Source organism: Mus caroli, unplaced genomic scaffold (assembly GCF_978045245.1).
Source record: "Mus caroli unplaced genomic scaffold, Mus_caroli_1 scaffold_20, whole genome shotgun sequence".
Lineage (NCBI taxonomy): Eukaryota > Metazoa > Chordata > Mammalia > Rodentia > Muridae > Mus > Mus caroli.
The window spans coordinates 21,762,998-21,773,983 of record NW_028227275.1 but is presented as its reverse complement, the minus strand read 5'-3'; the positions used below and the strand labels follow the sequence as shown (position 1 = coordinate 21,773,983).

The following is a 10,986-nucleotide window of genomic DNA, read 5'->3' as shown; positions in this document are numbered from 1 at the left end:
TCCTTGACACAGATTATTTGATTCAAATGTCAGTCCTTCCAGTAACTTCAGGTGATACCTATCTAAAGAGATTTCTCATATCATCCTCACCAAGTGCTCTGTCTCTGTCTCTGTCTCTGTCTCTCTGTCTCTGTCTCTCTCTCTCTCTCTCTCTCTCTCTCTCTCTCTCTCTGTGTGTGTGTGTGTGTGTGTGTAAAGGTGTAAGGCTTATGTGGAGGTCAGAGCTCAATTTTTGGTTTTGTTCCTTAGGAACTCCCAAAATAGGTTTAGAAACATGATATCAGAGTTGAACCATTTAATTTGCAATGACTTTTTCGCTAATGATCATTTACATTGACTTCAGAAACTACATAATGGAGAACTGTTATCCTTGGGCAATTAGAGAACAGAAGCTGTGATAAGAAGGAATATACAGTGACATTTCTGGGACTGGGTTAAATGAGGGCTTCCATGGGTAATTGAGAAAAACAGCATAGCAGAAGCGTTCCTCATCTTCACTTCTGTTTTATCATCTTCATTCCACAGGGATGAAGCACATCTGGAAATTGGGAGGAATTTTAGAAAATCCAGACCGTTTGGGTGTCACATCGATGTCCTTTGGGTCAACCAGAGGTTTCAGTTTGAAATTCTGTAAAATGGTGGTCAGGAATAGAAACAGCTCCATGCGGGCAAGGCTCTCTCCCACACAAATCCGCTTTCCTATGGGAAATAAAGATTGGAAGAAGGTAACTCTGCCTTGTACATAAGTGAGTTTGAGCGGCGTTCTGTTTGTAACTAGCATAAGAGAATAAAATTGCACGAGTTATTGGATGAGTGTTTAGATGTATTGACGATTGAATGGATATCTAGTTAAGCAAAGACACAATGATGAGAAATATTTTCCCTGCTAACATATGATGTTAAGAAATATAATGTGGCTTCAGGTTTCCACCCATGTCTGGAAGCTGACCCAAAGCCATAGCTCTTCCCAACTCAATCCTGACCAGTGATAACTTGTCCTCCAAGAGTGTTGACACACCTAACCTCACAGGTGAGACCATCACTTTTGTCCCAATACCTGGTTCAAGTGGCACCTGCCCAGAGCCCAACAAAGCCAGGAACAGAGGAACAGCCAGGGACATTATCCTGATTCTATCTGTCCCCAGGAACTGCCTCTGTGAAACAGCACACCATACCTAATCCCACCTAGTGATAACATGCCCACAGGAGGGTTGACACACCTAAGCTCACAAAATCACAGGCTCACACAAGGAAGCTCGAGTCTGCAGCAAGACCTGTTAACACTAGAGATGGCCAAATAGTGAGAAGCAAGTGCAAGAACATAAGCAATAAGCACAGAAACCAAGACTACTTAGCAGCCTTAGAACCCAGTTCATCCAACACAGTAAGCCCTGGATACTCCAACACACCTTAACACTAAGATTCTGATCTAAAATCAAATCTCATGATGATGATAGAGAACTTTAAGAAGGACATAAATAACTCCCTTAAGGAAATACAGGAGTACACAGGTAAAAAGATAGAAGCTCTTAAAGAGGAAACTCATGAATCTCTTCACTTGATCTTAGCCAAAAGGCCGAGAAGCGATGCTCATGAATCTCTTAATGAAATATAGGAAAACAAAAGCAAACAGGAAAAGGAATTGAAAAAAAAATCCATGATCTAAAAATGGAAATAGAAACAATAAAGAAACCAAAAAGGAGACAACCCTGGAGATAGGAAACCTAGGAAAGAGATCAGGAGTTACAAATGCAAGCATCACCATCAGAATACAGGAGATAGGATAATCTAAGGTGTAGAAAATACCAAAGAAAACATTGACACAACACTCAAAGAAAATGCAAAATTCACAAAGCTCCTAACCCTAAACATACAGGAAATCCCGGACATCATGAGAAGACCAAACCTAAAAATAATAGATACAGAAGAGAATGAAGTTTCCCAAATTAAAGGGTCTGTAAATATCTTCAACAAAGTTATAGAAGAAACTTCCCTAATGTAAAGAGAGATGCCTATGAACATAAAGGAAGCCTGCAAAACACCATATAAAATGGACCAGAATAGAAATTCCTCCCATTACATAATAATAAAAACAACTAATATACTAAACAAAAAGCTAGAAGATCCTGTGGAAATGTCATGCAGATGCTAAGAGAATTAAAAAAAAAAAAGCCATGGCTAATATACCCAGCAGAACTCTCAATTACCATAGATGAAGAAAGCAAGATATTTCATGAAAAAAAAAAACAAATTTAAACATTATTGTTATACAAATCCAAACCTATAATAAATAATTGTTGAAAAACACTAACACAAAAAGGTATACTACACCCAAGAAAAACAAAAAATTAATCTACTTGCAACAAACCCAAAAGAAGATAGCCACATAAACATAATTCTACATCTAACAACAAAAATAATAGGAAACAGCAATCATTGGTCCCTAATAACTCTAAATATCAATGTACTCAATTCCCCAATAAAAAGACTTAGAGTTACAGAACATATACTTAAACAGGATCCAGCATTTTGATGCACACAGGAAACACACCTCAGGAACAAAGACAGACACTCCTCAAATTAAAGGGCTAGAAAAAAAATTTTCAAGAATATGTTCACAAGAAAGAAGCTGGAGTATCCATTCAAATATCATATAAAATCTACTTGCAATGAAGTTATCATAAAAGATGAGGAAGGGTACTTCATACTCCTCAAAGGAAAAATCAATCAAGATGAACACTCAATTCTGAATGTCAATGCCCCAAATGCAAGGAAATCTACATTTGTAAAAGAAAAGTTACTAAAGCTCTAAACAAAACATTGAACCATGCAAAATAATAATGGACAGATCATGGAAACCGAAACCAATGAGAGACACAATAAAACTAACAGAAGCTCTGAACCAAAACAATTTAACAGATATCTGTAGAACATTTCACCCTAAAACAAAAGAATATACCTTCTTCTCAGTAATTCATGGTACCTTCTCCAAAATTGATCATATGATCCATTACAAAACAAGACTCAAGATACAAGAAGATTAAAGTAATCCCATGCATTCTATTAGATCTCCATAGACTAAGGGTGGTCTTCAATAACAAAAACAACAGAAAACCCATATGCATATGGAAGCTGAACAACTCTCTACTCAATGATAACTTAGGGAAGAAATAAATAAAGAAATTAAAGATATTTTAGAATTTAATGAAAATAAAGGGACAACATACCCAAACTTATGGGACACCATGAAAGCAATACTAAGAGGAAAAATCATAGCTCTGAGTACCTCAGTAAAGAAACTGGAAAGAGCAAATACTAGCAGCTTAACAGCACATCTGAAATCTCTAGAACAAAAAGAAGCATATTCACCCAAGCATATTCAGACAGCAGGAAATATTCAAATTCAGGGCTGAAATCAGCAAAGTAGAAAAGAAGAGAACTATAGAAAATATCAACAAAACTCTGGTTCTTTGAGAAAATAAACAAGATAGATAAACCCTTATCCAGACTAACCAGAGGGCACAGAGATAGTGTGGTAGTTTTACACTGTGGTCTCCCTTCCCCCACCTGCTTGAACCTGCTTGCTCAAGGGTGGAGCTACCTGCTCATTCGTCCTGCCACGCCTACTGCTGAACCCTGTCGCTTTGCTACTTGGAGGAGGCACACACGTGTTTGTCCTGCTACTGGACCCTGAGTTACTTGGCGGGAAATCGGGTTCCCTCCCCCTTCCTTTATAACTGAGTGTCTGGAAATAGTAAAATTGAGCTTTGATCAGAATGTTGTCTTAGCTTCATTCCCTTCTCTCGCCGCCTAGCCCCTCTTCTCTTCCAGGTTTCCAAAATGCCTTTCCAGGCTAGAACCCAGGCTGTGATCTGCTGGCCGGACACAACATTACACAATGAAGTACTACTCAGCTATTAAAAATATTTACTTCATGAAATTCTTTTGCAAATGGATGCAACTAGAAAATATCATTCTGAGTGAGGAAACTCAGTCAAAAAATAACACACCCAGTATGTGCTCAATGATAAGGAGATACTATACATAAAGCTCAGATTACACACCATACAACTCACAGACCATATCAAACTCAAGAAGGAAAACATAAATGTGGATACTTAAGTCCTACTTAGAAGAGGGAACAAAATAATCACGAGAGATAGACAGAGGGAGGGACTTGGGAGGAAGAGAGTCAGTAAAGGGGAAAAGGGGGCAGGATGAGGTATAGGAGGAATTGGGCTAGGTATTCAAAGGGTAAGGAAATTGAACAGAGGTGTATACCAGTGGGGGATGGGAAACTGGGGTTAGCTACCAGAAAGACCCAGATGTCAGGAAAGCAAGAGATTCCCAGGACCTAACTGAGGTGACATTGGCTGAAATACCCAACAAATGGGAGAGAGAACCTGTAAAGACCATACCCAGAGATTAGGTACTACCCTCTTTTAATGAATGGGACCACCTACCATCTCAAAATTTTTAACTCAGAATTGCTCCTGACGAAAGGAAATTCAGGGACAAAGAATGGAGCAGAGATAGAAAGAAAGGCCATGCAGAGACTATACTACCTGGGAATTCATCCCATATGCAGACACCAAACCCAGACAGTATTGCTGATGACAAAAGTGCATGTTGACATGAATCTGATATACCTATCTCCTGAGAGGCTCTGCCAGAGTCTGACCAATACATATGAAAAGAATTCTACCAGTTTCAATAAAAATTAAAGCCAGTAATCTCAATATTATTCCTCAAAATAGAAACAAAAGAACTTGCCTATTTCTGTTATGAGGTCACAATTATCCACACCCCTAAACCACCTAAACCCAAATTTGAAATAGAATTACAAACTAAATTGTCTTATAATCATAGATTTGACAATTCTCAATACACATACTTGCTAAAAAAAATACTAGAAGACAAAAAACTATCAAGTAGGTTTCATCCCAGAGATGAAGAGATGGTTTGACATACATAAATCAATGTAATCAACAATATAAATATACAAAAAGATATGATCACCATGATCATCTCATTAGAAGAAGCTTTTACTGAAACACAGCATTCCTTCACGAGAAAAGTCCTGGAGAGACTAGAAATAGAAGGAACGTTACTCAACATAACAAAAGTTATTTTAGGTCAAACCCACAAGCCAAATCAAACTAAACAGAAAGTCTTAAAACATTTTTACTAAAATCAGGAACATGAAAACAATGTCCAGTATCTTCATATTTATTTAATATAGTATTTGATTCTATGCAGGATCAATGAGACAATTGAAGGAGGTCAAAGCAATACAAGTAGAAAAGGAATATTTCAAAATACCCTTAATTGCAGATGAAAAGATTGTATCCATAAACTCCTAAAATCTCTACTAGATAACTTCAACATCTGATATCACATTAAGAAAAGTACCAGTATTCAAGATTAACATGCAAAAATCAAGAGGCTTTCTATATACAAATGACAACTGTACTGAGAGAAAAGTTAGAGCAACAGTATTGTTTGCAATATTAACAAGAAAAAACATCTTAGGGTAGCTGAACAAGTAAGTGAAAGACATAAAGACAAAAATTTAAGATATTGAAGAAATGAATTAAAGAAAAAATTAGAAGATGGAAAGATCCCAATGTTCACAGATCAGCAGGATTAATAGAGCGAAAAATTGTTATCCTACCAAAAGCAATCTACAGATTAAAATTCCATCACAAAGAAAGATTTTTTCAGCTTTATATAAAAGAAACACAAGAAGCCTTGATAGCTGAAACAATCCTGAATGATAGAAAAATGGACGGGGGTGGGGGGGATAAAACTATCACTGAACTCAAATTGTACTATAGTAATAAAGTCAGGATGGTATTGGCACAAAATCAAACAGGCAGAAGGAGTCATGTTATGATTTGTTCTCAAAATCATTTGACAAATGAACATGAAGCCATGTTAACACTTTAGGTAAGGAGATGTGATATTGTTAAAAAGTATCCTCACTAGTGGAGCAGCAGTGAGGTCCACGATCACAGCATAGTCTTCTGCCACAATCACAGGTTTTCCACAGTCTCATGGGGACTACAAATCTCTTACATCTGGAAGTAGAAAGTATTGTCTATCTGTGTTTCAACTTTTATATAAATGAATGTGTATTGCAGTTGCATCTGTGGTTGAATGAATATCAAAGTTAGCTGGTTTTGGAGTTCAGAAGCTACTCAAGGTCTCCAGGACGAAAAAATACAAGTGGTTTTTAGCACCCAAGATAGGTGCTAGGCATTCAACTCAGGTATATGGCAAGAGCTACATGTTCTCTTAAGTGCTGAGCCATCTATCAAGCCCTTTATTGCTTTTGTAAGAATATCAAACACCAGCCAAGGTTCCAGCAGTGACTGGGAATGTGCTCACAAAGCCTCAATCCTAACTCAGAGTTATGGGTAGCTGCAGGCTACTAAGAGATGGAAAGCCAATTTTATTTATCAATTAAACCATAGGTGGGTTACTTATTCTCCAGAGGTTGTCACTAAACAAATAAATGTATTACAGGACATAGTTCACACAGTAGCTTTTAAAAAGGTGTACAAGGGTGGAAAAAATTGTGCTGAAAATATGTTATGTACATGTGATGTTTATGTTGAAATATCAGGGTAGTTTTGATCAAAGGACTTGTATACACATATGAAACTAAAACAATAAAATTGAGATCCAAGAATATTATTCTCTTTTTCTCCTATCACTTATGTTCTCTGTGTCAGGTAGAAATGTCTCAATTACAATGTTGATTCACTTTTGCATTTTAAATTTGAGATACTGGAGAGCAAACCCTGTGGAGAATTCTATCCAGCAGCACACTTGTTCAGTGATATGCATATCTATCTAAACACAAGTCCAGTTATATTAGCCTCTTTGCTCATTGACTTCTATATGGACTTTATGCCTGTTGGAGAATTTCTGGTGTTTTTATTTTACATTTCAACTTTTAATTCTTTTAATATTTAATGTATAGCTGAGCCTGGAGGAGAGTGACATAACAAAGCCAAACGTTCAAATTATGGTTTAGTCTTTATCTCAATGGTGATTAATCAACGGCTAACTAACATTTATTCAATAGGGTAATGTCGTTTGCATTCACAAGATATACATAAAAGAAAATTTAAAGTGTATAAGCAATAGGATTGCTACGAAGGCATGAACACAGTGAATCCTTAATATTTGATTCTGGCAAGAAAATGTGTCATCATTACCAAGGACAGTGCATGGGCACTGGGATTAAAGCTGCAGATCATGCACAAATTGCAAGTCTACCAGCAATTGGGAGCCACTGGATAAGTCCCACAGATCCTCATGTCACTGGAGCCTTGGAAATGACTTTCTATTACCTGCTGAGAAAGGCATGAAGTAGTCACTTTTCTTAAAGTTTCCATTGTCATCTAGAAAGTGGCCAGGGTCAAACACCTCTGGGTTGGGGAACTCCTTACTGTCATGCAGCACTGATGTTAGTGATGCTATTACCTGTGTTCCCTGCAAACAACATACAACAAAGAAAGCAATGTATAAATGTCTCAGGGTGCTAAACATTGCTCACCTTCTCCACCATAGAGGAAGTACAAAGAATAGTAGATTCTTTTCAACACACTAATCATGGAAGGAACAGGGAGGAGTCTGGGATTGTCTAGAGTGGTGTGAGTAGGGAGCCTTCAGTGATATTTGAAGTCAGTATTGGGTGTTTGGTGCTAATGCTGGTGAGTCTTTACTATTTTCCTGCAGGTTTGTCTCATCACCTACCACTCTAGTTTGATTTTCTTAAGTCACATGGGTCATGGTTTCAAATGGAGACTTGTTTCCTATGTGAAGCAAACAGGAAGTCATTCATGCTGGTAAACAAGCAAGTTCTTCTAGAAAGACAATTTTACTTATTTTTTCTCATGAATATAATTAAGGTCTTACATGCCATGGATAGAAAAGCTTGCTCTCACACACAGAGTTTATGTATATAAAGACTCATGCAAATACACAAATAGAAGGGAGATTGTTGAAGGAAAGGAATTAATCATGTAGGATTGGAACCAGTAGAAACCCTTTCCCATTTTTTTATTTGTATTTATTCTTCTCTCATACAATTCATCCTGACAGGGTCCTCTCCTCTGTCCTCCCTTCCCTCTACCTAAAACAATTTATGAAGTCATACATTTCAATCAGGAGTGAGTTCTTCAGTTTTTATGTATTTGTAGGCTTTCTAATGTTTGTGATATTGTTGAAATGAAGCTTTCATCTGTAGTGGTCTTTGTCGATTTTAAATATTTGGTACCTTTTGACACTTGCTGTATGAACCAGTATGTGCTCAATTATGGAGAAATTTCTATGGGGTGTTGAGAAGAATGCATACTCATTAGTGGGGTAAATGTTCTGCAGATATCTCTCAGGATTGTTTATTTTATAACATCTCTTATCTCCACTATTTCTTATCTAGTTTTCATCTACATAGCCTATTAGTTCAGAAAAGTTGGATATTAAAGTCTCCTATTATCAATGTGTGAGTGTCAATATGTTATTCAAACTTTAGTAATTTTCTTTTACAAAAAGATGCACTTGTATTTGGGGCATAATAGTTAAGAAATAAAATATTATCTTGATCTTAAATGAATATTATGTGTCCTTATTCATTCCCACTGGAAGTCTATTTGTTAGATATTAGAAACTCTATATCAGATTGCTTCTTAGTTCCCTTTACTTGGAAAATACTTTTACAAACATGTACTCTGAAGCATTGCCTGTCTTTGATGATGCAGTGTGTTTATTTTATGTCCCTAAAGAAAGATAGAGCCTTTTTTCCATTCATTCTGTTAGTCCAAGTCTTTGGGAGAAGGGTTGAATCCATTAATATTGAGTGATATCACTGACCGATGATTCTTAAGTTTTGTTATTTTATTGTTTTGAGTGGTGGTGTTCATGCTGTGTGGGTGTAGTGGGTGGTGGGGGTCTTTCCGTAGTTTGGATTTGCTGCTGTGAAATATTTTCTGTTTTCATGGGTATAGTTAACCTTCTTAGGCTGGAGTTTTCTTTCTAGTATCATCTGTAAGACTGGATTTGTACATAGTGTTTGAGTAAAACTTTATCATAGAATATCTTGTTTTCTTTATGGTGACTGAAAGATTTCCTAAATCTAAAAATTTTGACTGACCTCTTTCATCTCTTAGGATCTGCCGTACATCCACACAGTCTCTTCTCCCTTTTATAGGCCCCATTGAGAAATCAGGTATAATTATAATCTATTATTTATATGTTACTTGATTTCCCTCTGTACCTCTTAATATTATTTCACTGTTCAGCATATTTAGTACTTCAATTCACATATTGAGAGGGAACTTTCATATCTGGTACAATATATTTCATGTCTGCTCCTTTCTTGTATTCTTCTAAGAATCTCTGATTTAACTTAGGAAAAATTTCATCTGTGATTTAGGCAAAAATATTTTGGGGGCTCTTTACACTCATTTCTTCTTCTATTCCTAGTATTCTTTAGTCAATTAAATTTAGCCTTTTCATACTACTGCAGAGTTCCTTGATGTTTTGTTTAGGATTTTTTTATATTTAACCTTTTATTTGATTGATGTATACATTTCTTCTATTATATTGCCAATACCTGAAGTTCAATCTTTCCTCCTTGTTGGTGATGCTTGTGTCTCTGACTCCTGTTTACATAGCTAGATTTTCCATTTTCAGAATTTTCTCTCATGTTTTCTTCATTGCTTATATTTCCATTTACATCAGCTGTTTTTTCATTTGCTTGTTTTTATTTTTGTTGGGAGGTGTTCTTCTTGTCCTTTGTCACAGGTTATTTATTTCCTCCAACTTTTTGTTTGTCTTTTCCTCAATTTCTTTAAAGAATTCACTCACTTCTTTAAGATCTTCTGCATTCCTCATAATGTTGATACTGAGGTCTTTTTCTTGTGCTTTAACTGCACTAAAGTATTCCAAGCTTTCTGCAGTAGCCTAGTTCTAGTCTAATAGTGAAATAATGCTTTGGCTATTGATTTTGTTCTTATCCTGGCATCTAGGCACATGGATTTGGTATGATTATATATTTAGGTGCTGTTTTTCAGGTTTAGTGTGATTATATACCTAGGTGCTTATTTTTCTAAAAACTTAGATACATAGAATTGTTCTAATATAGATTTATACCATCATCCTATAACATAGCTAATATGATTCATTATTATGTGCTAATTGTTTTTATCCTTTGACTACAACTTAATCTAATAAAATCATTTTCCAAATCATCTGAAGTCTTGGAAATTAACAGAGAAATGTTACAGTTATATTAACCATAAGTGACATGAATATGCCCATGTATCAGTTGTTTCTATTCATTCAGTCTTCTTTACCTCATAAGATTTATATCAAACTCATTATTTCTCTAGAGAATCCATAAATTAGTAGTAGTATAATTTACATTTTAAGTTTCTGCAGTCCTTTCTATTTTTTGATTGTACACATATTCCAAATGTCCTGAATTATTTCTATAAAAATTTTATTTTAATGAAATTAGAAATTAATAGCTGTACAAATTACTGGTTTCTGAAATTCATCAATAATATTTTAATGGATCAATAATAACTTAAATGGTAATGAAATACAAATATATGAAAAGAAAAGTATAGATAAAATGTTAACCAGAAGCCACCTTGAATTCTGCATATATTTTCAAAGAAAGCATCAGTAACTAGTAAAATATATGAGGGTAGGTAAAATAAAAATCACATAATAATTCATTTCTATACACCATATTTAAAAATAACAATAAAAGAATATTCATTGCTCAGTAAATCTCAAAAGCTAGATACAAGCTGTATCATTGAAAGAACATTAATATGACTAAAATAAACCAAACAAGTCAAAGTGTAATATGGCCTTTTCATAAGTTGAAGAATTAAGCATATAAATTACTTCTAGTTATTTGTAGATTTTCCTCTCAATAATAAAAATTCCAAAATGTATTGGTTG

General features: G+C 35.4%; 1 protein-coding gene across 2 annotated transcripts in view; it reads right to left on the bottom strand.

Annotated features, from left to right (window-relative positions):
* Positions 1 to 280: 280 nt before the first annotated feature.
* Positions 281 to 10,986, bottom strand: part of LOC147000135 (cytochrome P450 2C40) — a 54,664-nt gene continuing 43,958 nt past the window's right edge. Inside the window, exons 8-9 of one of the 2 annotated variants that reach the window (XM_085834145.1) lie at positions 7,362 to 7,503; positions 281 to 699 (exon numbers count right to left, since the gene is read on the bottom strand). In XM_085834145.1, coding sequence (XP_085690271.1) covers positions 515 to 699; positions 7,362 to 7,503 — 327 coding nt within the window. In that variant the 3' untranslated portion in view covers positions 281 to 514. The remainder of the gene's footprint in view (positions 700 to 7,361; positions 7,504 to 10,986) is intronic. The other variant, XM_085834146.1, reaches the window with a different exon arrangement.